This window comes from Corvus hawaiiensis, chromosome 6 (genome assembly GCF_020740725.1).
Source record: "Corvus hawaiiensis isolate bCorHaw1 chromosome 6, bCorHaw1.pri.cur, whole genome shotgun sequence".
Classification (NCBI taxonomy): domain Eukaryota; kingdom Metazoa; phylum Chordata; class Aves; order Passeriformes; family Corvidae; genus Corvus; species Corvus hawaiiensis.
In genome coordinates, this window is record NC_063218.1 from 20,689,897 (window position 1) to 20,705,623 (window position 15,727).

The 15,727-nt window shown below is 40.5% G+C and overlaps 1 protein-coding gene across 2 annotated transcripts in view; it reads left to right on the plus strand.

Annotated features, from left to right (window-relative positions):
- Window positions 1-15,727, plus strand: part of STON2 (stonin 2) — a 75,212-nt gene extending 59,485 nt beyond the window's left edge. For both annotated transcript variants that reach the window (XM_048307241.1, XM_048307240.1), the window contains exons 5-7: window positions 2,848-4,683; window positions 9,759-9,961; window positions 11,237-15,727. In XM_048307241.1, coding sequence (XP_048163198.1) covers window positions 2,848-4,683; window positions 9,759-9,961; window positions 11,237-11,320 — 2,123 coding nt within the window. In that variant the 3' untranslated portion in view covers window positions 11,321-15,727. The remainder of the gene's footprint in view (window positions 1-2,847; window positions 4,684-9,758; window positions 9,962-11,236) is intronic.

Sequence of the window (15,727 nt, forward strand, 5' to 3'; positions counted from 1 at the left end):
TCTCCCAGACTTATAAGAGTGCTGCCAAACTGAAGGACTTGTGCATTTTAAACTTTAGCACCCATGTTCAGGAACTCATCAAAAGTCAAGAAGGGAAAAATCTGAAGTAATCATCTAAGCCATCCTCTAACATTATCAAGTTTTTTTACCATGCTGTATTTGCAGCAGAGGTGCCAGTATTTCTCTTGGGATTCACTGTTTCATCTAGATCTCAGTAACTTTCTTTGGCTGCTTAGCTCATTAGCATATTGGTATTTTTATCTTCCTGGCTTAGTCATTGTCTTACAGACAAAGCTAAAAACCTGTTTTTTCTAGAACCACCTCTGTATTTTTCAAACATTTGTAAACCCAACCATATGGTGCTTTGGCAGCAGTAGAATGTACGTTTGATCTTAGTTTGGGAAAGAAAGATTATTTCATTTCCCAGGTTTGACACTTTCACATATCAAATCAAATAACAGTTTACAGATTTTTTTTTCTAGAAAATAAAAATTATGCAATTATTACATATGAAACTATATATTATTACATATATGAAACCAGAATCTGTTAATGATTCTGCTGTGTTTCTGGGCATCTGGATCAAAGAAAGCAATACATATTACAAAACTTGTTCAGCTTAGAAAGAAATTTTTCAGGTGATTTCTGTGTGGTTTTCACATGAACTGTCAAGGAGGCATTCTCACCTGCCTGTCAAATTTACCAGAGGTTTTAATACTTTATTTGTGGAATCACATTTGGTTTCTGCAGTTCAAAGATTAAGATACAGGAAGGGAGAAAATTATAATTGCCGGCAGAGAAGAGGTGGTCTACTCTTAAGCAACCCAGATCTTATAAACACTGGAATTTTAGAAGTCCTAAAAGAAACAGGCAGTGTTTTCCCGGAACTACCATAAAACCTTTGCTTCAAGGGGCTACACACTGCATGACCAAAGTCCTGGAAAGATGTGGGACAGCATAGATAACATATTGGTGTGGACTGAGGATCAGAACAATATCAGATTATTCTTGGTGGGTTCTTTATTACTTTCTCACTCAGAGTGTGGTTGTGGATAATAGTCAGTTGGGTTGTTGTTTTTTCCCCGCCAAATCTGTTTATAGCCTTGTGGCAGTACTTAGCAGATAAAGAATCCAGCACTGCACCTGGTGGTGTGACAGTAGTAGGGGCCACAGACAGGCACTGTGCAAAGCTGGGAGTGAGATGGCAGGATAGAGAAGAAAACCTGAGAAACTGAGACAATGGCACTTCTTTCCAAATACACTTTGCAATGCATGGGTAGTCTGTAAAACCTATCTGTTCTTGTCATTGCTTTGTATTACTGTGGCTTGAAAAGCAAATTGGTATCATTAACCTTCATATATAATTCTAAATTGTAATAACCCTTTGAACTTGGATCATATGTTTTGTCCTTAGATCAGAAGGTTGGGTAAACTTGCATATTGCTGGAATGAGAGGCCCAGAATATCAAGTTAGCCAAAACATTATAATGAGCTCATGGCAGCACTTTGGCTAGCATGAATATTCCCTATTTCATATTCTAAATGGTAACTGAAATAAAAATTCAAATTGTCTGTTATGATTGAGGCAGAATGGAAATCAAGCTCATCTTTTTTGGGAACTGGTGGCAATTTAAATAATTACTTAAAATAGTTTGTTGTTGTTGTAAATATTGCTCAAATCACAGGTGCACAGCTATACCACAGTGCTACATTTTACACTTACTACTCGCTTGTACTGAAGAACAGTGACTTATGTAAAACATGGGATGTCTGGGAGAAGCAAAAAGCACAAATGCCAGCCCTGCTGTATCATGTAGAGCAAACCTGCAGTGCAACTACAGAGTATAATTTCATGCTTGCTGCTCATTTTTAGGAGCACTCTGATTCATTAGCTCAGTGGGAAGAAAATGGGAGGCAAATCATTAAATTTCTGAACACTGAGGATTTGTGCTCATTTTGGAAAACGCCTTATTACCACTGCAGTGATCCTGGGAAGAGCTGGGACTGAAACAGCACACTGTGATACAGTTTTCTACAAAGTGTCTTGACAGAGCCTGAGACTAGGAAAAGAGCAGTCAAAGGTGCCGTGTCCTGAGAGAGAATGAGGGCAGCTTCCACAACACAAGTCAAAAATATATTTTTCCTTATCCTAACATATATGCCTAGATCACAGCTTCTCTGAGAGATGTTTCAGAGATATATCCAAGGACTGTCAGACTTTTGCACACTGGGTAGTGTTCAGTTTCTTTACTGAACACATCCTGGGCAAAAACCACACCTAGGCACCTTTTACAGTGCCATCACCATACCCCTTGTGTTTTTGTGGTAACAGCAAATGCACAGACAAGTACATGGGGACAGACTGGAGATGTGCTCTTCCTCAATGTTCATTCCTCTTCCTACTGGATTATTCTCTAGAGCAAAGGGTATGGGGACAGAAAAGGCAAAAATTATAATAAGAGTGAGGGAACACTCCAGGCAGAGAACAAAAGATACCTGTAGAGAAGAAATGCATCCTGAAAGTTCAGAGAGGGAAGTTTTAAAAAACCACCATGACATGGTTTCTCCTTTAGGTCATTATGTTGGGATGAGATCAATACGATCATTGCTGTCATTCCTTTAATATTTCTTTCTGGATTCCTTTTCTGTGTTCAACTGTGTATTTTTTCATTAATTCTTGTCAGACTCCTCAGCATTTTAGCCAAGTCTTTTGACTATCTTATTCTTGCGTGACATATGAATAGGCCTTCCTTGAGCATGCAGACTGTGGGGGTTTTTTTGAGGAGAGAACTAGGTAACTTCAGAATAATTAGCTGAAATTTCCTCCCCTCCCCTCTTTTTTTAAAGACAATTCCTCGTCTCTCCAGGAAGATGAAGAGATAGATATGGAGGCTGTCAACTGGCAGCTGAACAACACCTCCATGAATGGCCATTCATCTACCCCAACCACAGTTCGCTTTCCCAGCTGGGTGACTTTTGATGACAATGAAGTCAGTTTTTCACCACAGAGCCTTTCTCCCTTGAAAACAGATACCCCACCTGCAGAAGCACAGGCTCCAGATGTTAACTTTAATCTCACTGCATCCTTGAAGAAAAGAGAACGTCCTAAAAGCACATTGGGAGACCTCTCCAAAGTTCAAAAACTAGATCTCTCCTCCTTAGCCAAGTTGCCTTCTGTTGAAACACCACCCTGGAGCGCTACTAATCCCTTTCTGGATGAATCTCTTCGAGATGTCCAACCCTCGCCCATCAATCCATTCAGCTCATTCTTTGAGGAGCAAGAGAGGCGTTCCAAAAGCTCTTCTCTCTCCAGTGCTCCAGGCAAAAACCAAAGAGACTCTCTCATTATTCTCCATCAAGAGCCTGATGCCATCAGTTTCCATGAGGCAAACAAAACTGTAACCCACACAGATGCTTTAGAGCAGCTCAAACAGCTCCAGATTGGAGACCCAGATCACGTGAGTAGTCCTACCTTGCCTGATGATGACCCCATGATGCCATATGATCTGGATGCAGCTTTATTTAACCTGGCACCAGCTCAGCCAAAGGATGGATGGCCAATGATGCTCAGAATCCCAGAGAAGAAGAACATCATGTCATCCAGGCACTGGGGACCAATATATGTCAAGCTGACCAAGAGTGGATGTATACAGCTTTTTTATGAGAAGGGACTAGAGAAGCCTTTCCGGGAACTCAAACTTGAAATCAATCATGAGATTTCAGAGCGCAAACTCCAGAACTATGATGAGAATGGAAGGATACACAGTGTGCGGTTGGATCGTACGACGTACAAGGAGAAAAAGAAGTATCAGCCTAAGCCAGCCATTGCACACACTGCAGAGAGAGAGCAAATTATCAAGCTTGGGACTACAGATTATGAAGACTTCCTTAGCTTCATCACTGCTGTGCAAGATACACTGATGAATTTGCCAGCTTCATCAGCAGATCTGAGCACAGTGGGACTGAATTATCAAGAAGAAGAAATCACTGTGGATGTCAGGGATGAGTTTCATGGCGTCTTGGGCAAGGGAGATAGTGTGATTCTCCAGCACAGTGTGCTGACTCATATCTATGTTCTCAGCTTCCTTTCTGGCCTGGCAGAATGCAGACTGGGCCTTAACGATATCCTGATCAAAGGGAATGAAATAGTTGCAAGGCAGGATATTATGCCCACTACTACCACTAAGTGGATTAAATTATACAGCTGCCGGTTCCATTCATGTGTGGATGAGGATGTGTTTAATAACTCCCGTATTATCCTGTTCAACCCCTTGGATGCCTGCCGGTTTGAACTGATGAGATTCAGGACTGTCTTTGCTGAGAAAACTTTGCCTTTTACTCTGAGGACAGCTGCCAGCATCAATGGTGCTGAGGTGGAGGTGCAGAGCTGGCTGATGATGTCCACGGGGTTCTCTTCCAATCATGACCCTTTAACTCAGGTCCCTTGTGAAAACGTGATGATCCGCTACCCTGTGCCAAATGAGTGGGTGAAGAACTTCCGCAGGGAGAGTGTCCTGGGGGAGAAATCTTTGAAAGCCAAGGTGAACAAGGGAGCCACTTTTGGATCAACCAGTCTGTCTGGTTCTGAGCCAGTAATGAGAGTAACTTTGGGAACTGCCAAATATGAGCATGCCTTTAATTCCATCGTATGGAGGATAAACCGACTGCCTGACAAAAACTCAGGTGAGTGGTGCATACCATCTCCGCAGGAATAACCTAAAACAAGTTCTGTGTTTTGAAAGATAGGAAATACTGAGTTTAAATGGTGAGAGATATATCATCCTTTGTAGTATACCAAAAGACATAAGTTAGTTGCATGAAACATTTATCTGACCCTTCATTGCAATAGTTTTACATATACTACAAATATAGCTAATGACAGAAACAGTTCAAGGTTTTCTAGATACAAAAATATGTGTTCTCTGTCTGCTTGGAGGTATTTAAGAGAGGTGTAGATGTGGTAATTAGGGACATGATTTAGTGGTAGACTAGATTCGTGCTAGGTTAATGGTTGGACTTGATGATCTTAAAGGTATTTTCCAATTAAGTGGTTCTGTGATTCTTTGGTTTTGAAACCTAGGCACCAGCTCAGTACTCTGTGCTCAGGGAAGCAGGGCTTTTTCAGTCAACTTGCAAAAGCAAGATTCTGTGCTATAGGGCTGAATGACAGGATCAGATAAATTGCTGTAGTTCAGATAAATTGCATTGATATCTTTTCCATGTATTGCCAAGCATACTAGGCCAGTGCTATATATTTCAATGCATATGCCACAATTAATGCCCATAAATTCTCTGAAACAGGGATTGTAAGAGAACAGAAAAAATTGCTCAACCATTAAAAAAAAATAGAGAAATTTCCAAACACCATTTTGTGGCTATGTTTCTGTAATCAGTGCAGACAGGCAATAAACCTGAAGAGGGAATACCAGCATGAAACCCACTTTGTATTTTTATCCCAAGTCTTTGTATTTCTAGTAACATGGTCATAATTAAACATTCAATTAATGTAGGCAAGCTACTGTTCCCTTTGGCCATTTCTACCAGTCATTCTATTTGCTGCCTGTCATCCACAGTGCACAACAAAGCTGGACAACTCAGGTTTATTTTTATTTGTAGTGAATTCTACTTCTTGACTTCTCTGATCTAGAATAGCTTTCTACAAATGAGATGGACTTTTCGGTATTAATGCTGTAGTAATGCATCTGGGTGACTGAGAGGGTTTCTGTATTCAGTGTTTCCTGAAGGAAAGTTCATTGTAGTACCAGATTTGGCACTCTCTAAGGACATATGTTTTTCCTGAGTTTGAGTTATAGTGTCAGCAAAACAGTGATCCAAGTGTCCTAATCTTTTGGGTCACGTTTCAGCCCAAGGACACTAGTTTACACCGCAGGTTACAAATTTGGAGGGATATCACTGACAAAAGGGAAGGCTCCATGTTTCCTGTAGTGTGAGGCATAAGGAGACAAAGCTTGGAAACTTGAGAGAAATAGAGCAATGAAAAATTAACCTCAGACTGTTTATGAGCAGTAACATGCTTGTGAGGAAAATCTCAATATGCCATCTGCACGAGCTCTGAGAATGAGATGCTGTGAAATTGGGCCTTCTGTGGCGTCTTCTCTCCAAAAATCTCAGTGTACCATACAGACATTACAGCTGAGGAAACGAAAGCCCTTAGACTTTAACACAATCACAGAACATGCCAGTACCAAACCAGGAGAAGAGGCAAAACTCCTGTCTCTACTGCCTCCTGCAATGTGATGCTGCCTTACCCATTGCTACTCTGTGGGAGATACTGATCTGTGCCTCTTGTTTCCTTCTCTCCCATTGTGACTCTTTATTGTATATACACTGTGACAGGGGGAAATACATTACAGATTTCTTGCTGCTGTTGGACCCCTGCCACAGAGCATCTATCCATCAGTGTCATCATGCAAAACGCAGGGCAGTTGATATTTGTTTACATCCTGAGAGGAAGAGAGTGTCCTCACCCCTCCGGTCAGATCAGATGTAATTTCAGGGAAAGGAAGAGCCTTGGAAGCACTGTCTTGGCCAAGACACATGAGGTATGTGAGAGGGAGGGAATCCCAAAGTGACGACAGGGCAGGCCAAGTGTAGTTTAAATCTGACCTTGCTCTTCAGGGACTATTTCTGTTTATTGGTGGTACTTCATCCTATGGTTCTCTTTTCTCAAAGTATATGGCAAACAAAGAGGTATATAAGTGGTACTCAGAAGCATTCATTCCCACTCCTTCTTAGATTTGCCTGATGGACCACATACGCTTTTGTCCAAGTGATACTGATGTGGGATCTAAATGCCAGCCTTGTGCACGTTTGGTTGTATCCAGCCCTATCCACAAGTCAAATAATAACCCAACTTCTCATATTTGCAAAGTCCTTATAAATGATGCAGTTCTCAAGCGCTAAACATAAAACTCCTCCCTTGACTCACACTTTATGGTCTCTTACTGTGATACCTGTAACTCACCTCTAAGAGCACTCTGGGTCTTCTGTAAAATCTGGCCTGCTAATGAACTGCTCTGGTGCCTGGGACTCCAGGGCAGGAGAGTAGTAGTGGCATTACATTGCAGCTGAGGGAAGTGCTGCAGGTGGCCACAGCCTGCAGCTCCACCTGCTTCCAGAGGCCCCACAATGGGTCCACACCACTCGGGGCATATGCATTGCATGGCTCCAGCACATGTGCCTGTCTGCCAGACATGCTCCCAGGAGTCCCTATGCAGGTACACATTATGGGACTTCTTGTTCATCCACCCTGTGTGCTCTGACACATAATCCCTTGCAAACACAATCCCAGAACTCCAGAGGTCTCCAGATAGCCAACTGGACCTCCTGTGCTTCACTCCATTCCCCAGATGTGGACTGGTGCAGTCTCTGTGTAGAGGTGAGTGGCATGACCCCCAGGCCTGCCATCCACAGGAGAGCATGTCCCTACCAAAGCTCTCTGCTTGTGTGCAGGTTGTAGTGTCCTAAGAACCCAAATTGTTAAGAATTATTTCAGCAGCTTTGCTCACTTATCTAAATGTTTTCTTTTCGTGCTTTCTAATGGGATGGGGCTCTTTGCACTCTCACTCTAGGAGACAGTGTTATCAGCACTGTCTGTATTATTTTGTAGCCAAAGCATCTGCTTATGACTGAACATTGAAAAGCACATGACAAACGAAGGACAGTGCATACTCTGACTATGATTTGACCTAAGGAAAAAATATAGACTGTATTCTACTGAGCACATTGCTGAAGTCCTGTCCAAAATAGCTTGGTAAACTTTATTGCCTTTCTTATATTTAAAGTTAATATGATCAAAAGAGTTTAGATAAAGAAAGCCTATTTGCAAGCTATTTACAGCTACAGTTGCTGCTGGCTGGGCTTCATATGTTCTTTTTTTTTAATCCACCAGTAGAATACTAGGGAAACATCCAAACAGTCTTCAGTCATGGGAAAATGCTCTTTCTGTGAAGCAGGGATGTAGCATCTGTGTAGAGCCTTGGATCAGGATTTGAACTTTTCTCTAGTTTGGCTGTGGATCCCAGGCATGCTGCCTGGAATACTTTCTGGAGTAAGTTAAATCTTTTAATCTAAACATGTTGGGACATTTGGAGTGTCATGAGTCATTTGGAACAGACTCCCTCCAATCACAGTTACACATACATATATATGAATTATACTATCAGATCCTTGATTGTCAGAATAAATGATTAGTAGCTCAAGGAAACAAGAGGTGCAAAACAAAAACAGGGTATTGATTTCCTTCTGATTTTAGTAAGAAGTGTACCTGTCCATTAGAGAAAGAGCTCTGAATGAGCCTGTTGAACAGTCTGCTGAGGTGGTGCCTCATGAGCCTCATGCCCAGGGCAGTAGTGAGCACTGATGGGCTAGGTAATTTTGCAGTAGCTTCACTGGAGAAGTTGCTTTCATAATCCATTTGCCTTGTTATTTACCATACTGAGCTGGTTTAAATTAATAACGTCCATAATTTTTATGCATTTGGGGATAGTGTCACCTTTTTTTGCCTCTCATTTCCCCCTCCTTTCTTTTTTGAATATCCACATTTAGGTGTGTTAAAAGAGGTTGCTGATTCCAGGTGTCCAGTTGAAATTATGAATAGTTTAAAAGCTCAGCTCTCCAAAGCACGTGGCATGCAGTGTGCTCAAGCCCAGTTAAACACTTCCCAGTGATACCTTCACACACATTCACCCCAAAAGCAGCTGAGCACATGCCAGCTCAGGAGTGCAGCAGCACAAGCTGAACATTCCGCACCTGTGGATGTGGCTTGCACCAGAGCACAGAGCCGCTTCTCCTGGCCTGCTGGGGGTCTCCAGTCTGAAGGAGGGAGCAACCCACAGCAAACTAGAGAGGAAAAGCATTGCAAAGCAGATGAGCAGGAAGAATTACAATGAGGAGTCTGCTGAAAGTGTACAGTGTGAGGAAACAGATATGAACGGATGGGGAGCCTGAGACTGGGGATTGTTTTCCAGTACTGAGTGCTGAACACAGATTTTTTAAGCCAGTTTTAGGCATCTTCATAATGCAGTACCAGAGAGCAGTGCTGTGTCACCCAAGGGCCCCATGGCAGATGCTGAAGTGCGCTGCTACCATGGCTGTGCCCACCACAGCCAAGTCCAAGAACTAGCCAGAAGCAAAAGCACTGCAGTGTTGGAGGGCATGGTGATCTCCCTGAGAGCTCCTAGGGCTGCTGCTCTCCTGTGGTGGGCAGGACCACCAGGAAGGCCTGCTGTGCACTACAGCTTTTGATCCAGAAAAAGCATGCTCCATGTATGAAAAGCCAGGAAGGGCTGTCAAACAGAGATCCTGGCTTACTCCAGAACCAGGGCAAATGAGTGAGTACTCTACTTGGGATAATTAATCCTGATGAAAAGCAGGAGATGTATTTTAATGCTTGCAGAACTTGAGCTTCTATATCTGCTTGATACTGTACCCATTCATTCATAACTTGGCTCCAGCTATGGTGCTGCATATCCCTGGTCTCTGCTGAACTGCACAGGCTCTCACTGGATTTGCTGCACACACATTAGTTTACAAACCTTCCAGCAGTAAGGGAACTTTGGATAGACTGTTTTGAAATATGAGGCTGACTCTAGATTAAATTCTTACCCAGACTCACACCAAGTGGCATTTTTTTTCCATCTCTGTTTCAGAGGTCAAGTGGGATGTTGCAATGCCTAAGCCTTCTAAAGACTGCGTAATTTCATCCTATTGGATGACTGGTTTTTCTCTTTTTCCAGCTTCTGGCCATCCTCACTGCTTCTTCTGCCACCTAGAGCTTGGCTCTGACCGGGAAGTGCCTTCCAGTTTCATCCGCTATGTAGATGTGGAATTTGACATGCCCACCACTTCTGCGTCCAAAGCCACTGTTCGGTCCATCTCTGTCGAGGACAAGACCAATGTGAGGAAGTGGGTCAACTACTCAGCACACTACAGTTACAAGGTAAAACTGAGCAGTGGTTATGACCATGGTTACTTTGCACGCTTCATTGTCTTGAAAACTATGGGCAGACAAATAAAATACCATGGACGAAAGAAGTGGGAATTTGGCACATGCCATGGTGTGTGCAGTAGCTACCCATGTGCAGCTATTGATTCATGGCAAATAAGCAGTGGATTATCCCTCAGCAAAGATGGAATAAATTTGCTTGCTGTTGCCTGTGGAAGAGCATGCACACGGCCAGCTCCCGGGGATTAGCTGTTATGGAGAGAGTTTGAACAGGGAGTTTTACTGCTCTTTATAGTGGGAGTGCTACCGTGGGAGTTCTACTGCAGACAAAAGGATCATGTTATTTCTCTGCTGAAATATTTCTTCCTTCTGCCTGCCCTAAGGAGAGAAGCAGATGGGAAAGTACACTATGTATATACCTGCCAAAATATCTCAGTAAATTTGCATGTTAGCTGAATACTCAGCAGAGAAATTGGCATCCTACCTGCCTTCTTTAAGAGCAATGATAAAAGATTCTGAAAAGACTCTTATGGAAAATATTTTTACTGGTAATTGTAATTACATTTTTAGTGGTTACTTAAACTTCCTGGGGATGGTATTTGATCTTCCTAAGTATCCCTTTTAAGAATTAAAACATTGGATTATTCCTGAGTTTTCAGAGACGTGGAAATTTAAAACCCAAGCATAGATCCCCTTGGCCCTCTCCCAATACAAATTGGTATCTGTAGGCCAAAGCACCTCTGAGCCTGAGGACAGCAGGGAGTGTGCTGATATTTGGGGTAGTGTTAGGCACTGCTTCAAGGAGCAGGGAATTGGATTTGATGATCCTTATGGGTCTCTTCAAACTCAAGATCATTTAGAAAATTAATCTCTTTGCTTTATACATAGTCTTTGCAGAATTTATAATTAAGGCTGGTTTTCTGGTGTCACTTAGGAATCTACCTATCATCTGCAGATTTGGTTCTGGGTTTGTATTCAGAGTACAGTTGGGAATGATAATGAATATAAAATCATGTGAATTCTCTTTATCTCTTCTGGAAATTATTTCATGACACTGTTGAATTGTAGAACTGCTTAGATTAGACTGAAAATCCTTATAGTAAATAAAATCCAATTTTCCCTGATCCTCAGTCTGTTTGTCCTCACAACCCTCTCAGTTCACCAAGAGTTTCTTCACCTGAGCACAAGAACCACCACTGAGGAAGATTTTTGAATGTTTTTTGTTTTCCTTTCTTGTTACGAATTTTCTTCTTCTTTTTCTTCTACCAGGTTGAAATAGAGCAGAAAAAAAGCTTGGATGAGGATCTGAAGGGAGAAAGTACTGCAAATGTCAATGAATGTGCTACACAGTAAGGGAAGATCAGTCCGCAGGTCCCAAGACGGGTGGTCAGATTAACAGACCAGGAAGAAAGGACTTGCAGGGTTTGGGTATTTTTCTTTAAAAAAAATATGGACTACTACTTTTAAAATAATGCTCTGAAGAGTATCATTTTTTTTCTTTGTGATGATCCATACTTTGAGAAGAAGGTCGTCAGTGGTTTGTTTGGGTGGGATCCAGGGGCTTTTGCTGGAACAATGTAAGTACAGTTGTACAGTCAAGCCTGCCTTTTCTGCCTTTTCACCACTTAGGTTCTGCACTCAAGTATGGTCTGGCAACCATCACAGCCACACTAGAAAACAGCCTTTATCTCACAATCTTGCCCTCCCACATTAAGCATTTTGTTTCAATGCCTTTTGGTTTGGTCACTGACTGAGTCTCTTCCTTCTGAACTGGCAAATAAAATTCAGGAAGGATCAAGTGAAAAATTATATAAAATCTCCTTTCTGAAATGGTCCACAGAGTGAAAACCCTGAGCATCATTCTGGAGAATCAACACGCCCTGCATCCTAAACAAAGAGAATGGTCTCTGTGTTTAAGCAGATGAACTACAGACAGGACAGCTGATCACAGAGCTGTTGTTCTGTTCACCCCTTCCTGTCTCATCCCTCAAATGACACTGTGCAGATTTTCATGGAGTCTGCACAAGTTACAAGAAAGTCTCTGCAATTGCTTAAAATTTTTACTTTTTAGTCTGAGCCGTTCTGGTATCTTGACTGAACATGGTTATGGCTGCTAGCAATAGGGAATGTGTGTTACAGTAGTGGAGATACTGGAGGGACTTTGTTAAGATTAGATCATTCCTGCCTAGAAAGATATTGAAGGGAAAAACATGGGGGTTTAGTTTTGGGTTTGGGGTTTTTTTATGTGTTTTCCTGGATGAGTAAAATGGGTGGTTATTGAAAATGTCAGAACACAATTACTCTAACAGACAATGTTGGTTGTTTTCCTGAAAATCCTTGAATGTCTGTCCAGCACAATATTATTTTCATGTTCTATCTTGAACCCACAATATAAGTAATTTGTATCTTTATATTACTCACATTAACTGGGCCCCAAAATCTCTTTCCAAAAATTAACAACAAACTTCTGTCATGGAGATTTTTTATCCCCACTTGGCTGGAAGCAGTAGCAAGTCTTAAAAATTCTTTCTAAATAAAAATGCAGAAGACATAAATCACTCATTTACACATATTTTCAGAGAAAACAGTGTTAAAAGTACCCATTTTTAGTACTTTCTATGGCTTGTGTAATATTATGTCACATAATGTTAAATGTAAAATAAGTAATTTATTAAATCATTTATCTTTTGAAAGGTTACTACTGACTTTAAAATACACATTTGCAAAACTTTGGCAATGTAATTTAAAATCATAATGAATTAAAATGAAAGCTGTTTTATAAATTTATTTCATTTTATATTTGATATAAAAAAATTAATACACCCTTGATTTACTACTTTCACTGTGACTCCTATAAAAATTACTACAATATTAAAATCCGAAGTAAAACATGAAATCAATTTCATTGAGTCTGAAACTGGTAGAGGTAGAATTTAACACAAATTGTAGGGAACTTACAAATGCCTTTTTTAAATGCACCTATATTTCAAGCCTGCATCACCCTAGTGACACAGGTAGAGCGCTGTAAATATGTAAATAAGAAGTCCTTCTAGGACTTCTTAATAACCCTGTAATTCTCTGTTGCAGGTAGCCCTTCTGGGCCCAGGATGCTCCTTGGAGCACACCAGTCAGTACTAAGCATTTACAACATCTCTCCGTAAATGGAAGAATGCTATTAACTTTTATGAAGAATTTTGAGATCAATGGATTAAAATTTCTGATATTATTAATGATAACACTTGTATAGATTTAGAAATATCCGAGAGCACGGGGCTGAATTTGTGACTGGTTCTCAGCTCTGTCACAGGCTGGCTGTGATGAGTTGCACGGCAACTCCTCTCTACAAAATTCACTCTTATGTTCAAAGGCAGTCAAAGAATTTCTGGGTGGTTTTCCTGCTTTTCACTGCAGCTCCTAATGTACAGTTTTTGAAATCCCACCATCAAGAAATCAAAAAAATCCAAGCTGAAGCAGTGCTGAGATGTTGCTGAGGAAATGTGAGAAAGTTTTGTGAAAGAAATGGAGATTTTCTGCTCTGACCTGTAGGCTCAGTGTCTGAATTTTCACCTATTGCCCCTCAGCTCGTGGAAACACAAATAAGTAATACAAGTTAGCAAAGTTAAGTTGTACCCCTTAAGAGGGGAGAAAATAAAAGGAATATAATTTTCCATCACTGTTGAATTGTTAAACTATTCAGCCTCTATCATACTTGTGCCGCAGAATATTCTATGTTCCAGAAACTGAAAGATAAACGTATTGGAGATTTATGGATTTACCTAATGTCTTTACCAATTCATCAATGATTTTTTTTCAAATTCAGAATCAATGAATGAAAAACCCGACTCTAATCTTTCTTAATGTAGTTAGTTGTACACATAAGTATCTCTTCCAGTCATCATGAATTTAAGCAGGCAAAACTGGAAAAGTGTTCTCGTTTATATGAAAGCTATTTTAATTCATTCTGATCTCTAGAGAGTGTTTTTAGATGTACCTGCCACTGAATTTTCAAGAGTTTAGGATGAATACCTCAGCCAGAGTTTCAAAAGATCTTATTTCCTAATAAAGGACTGTAGTAAGCAGTTTGATTTTTCAAAAGAGTGCTAATAACCAAAATCTTTAGAAAGTCTAGTGTTGGTGTCACCAGGTGTCTCAACTAAATTCTTTTTTCAGTCCAGCACCATTACAAGCATTGAGAATTTGAACACTGGGATCCTAAGTGCCCTTATTGAGGTCTCCACTGTTCTTTATTGATCAAATTGTGCCAGTTTTTCAGTTACACACTGTCACATGCATACTTTATGTACATATACTCTTCACCCATGTGAGTATAGTAGTAATTTGAACAGACTGTTGATTGGAGTGAAGGGAAAAGATCTGAGAGGTTTGTGAGTTTGAAAGTAGCAGAAATCATTTAGATACAAGCAATGCCTGTAGTGGGGATGATTTTTTTTTTTTTTTTTTTTATCATGTGGAAAAATCTCTCTGACTAGTTTCAGATTAATACTTCTTTTGAGAAAGATGCAGTCACTGTCCTTTGGTATATTTGAAAGCTTTGTAGTACTCAAACACTCCATGCAGGAAATGTGCCTTCAAGGTAAGCATACATTTACTCCCTGAAGTTTTTCTCACTTTCAGTCCTCTTTTTGTTTCTCATTACAGTTTTAATATTTGTACTGTGGTAAGACTTGAGGTATTGTATGGAAATTTGCCTAGAAACATAAAGTGTCTCTGATCACAAGGGGTAAAGAGGAATAATATCTCCAGGCAGCTGAGCTTATTTTAGTTAATGTCTCTTACATTTATTAACTATGGACACTCTGCTAGAAAAGGAAAATGGGTAAATTCAGCTGAGAAATACTAAAACTGACTGATGTTATTTTTGTTCTTTCTTTTATTTAGACTCAAATTTAGTCATCCTATGAAGGAGTCAGATGTAGCAGCATCATTAGAAACTGCAGAAATAATTTTCCTTTGCTGGTGGCTTGCTGGCTGACATTTAGTTGATAGGATATCCAACACCTGTCCCCATATTTAGTGGTTGCTAAAACTCCCTCTTGAACAGTCACCTCCCAGGATAGAGAGCAACTGCATGCAAAAGAGCATGAAAGCAAGTGGGAAAAGTGTACAAAGTTCAGCCTGGAAGTGCTGACTCTATTGCTTGCATAAAATTCTTGGTAATTTCCTTGCCCCTTCAGTGCACTAGTCACACCTTTGATAGGTCCCCTGTGTTCTAGATGGTGAAAAATTTCTTTCAGTGACTCCTAGCAGTTTGTGTGCATAGCTGTATTAATCTCCAGAACTGACCAGCACAAGAATTTGCAGCACACAGAGATCACTTACGGATACGGATTAAGTACTTACCCTCTTCTGCCACTAAAGTGAAATCTACATCATTACTTTTCTAAGATACAAAATTTTGTGTGATAACATGCACAACTGTTCCTGATGTTCCTGTTTTGTTCAGCCAGCCACCCACTCACACGTTCATCCATCCATCCATCCATCCTCCCATCCGTCCTACCCTCCCTCCCTCTCTCTTTCTTACTTGCAATTCATTCTTTGCACTATTGACATTGATTGGTTTAATTATTATTTTGTAACATGTTCTTACCTTCTTACTTTGTAAAATAAGTCTATACACTGGCTAACTTCATAGAAGTGGTTTATTTTTTTTCTTTTTGTTTTATCAGTTGAAATGGGATGTCATGTTTTGTTTAAACTTTATGAAAATTTAAATAAATGTTAAGATGAAACAGCATA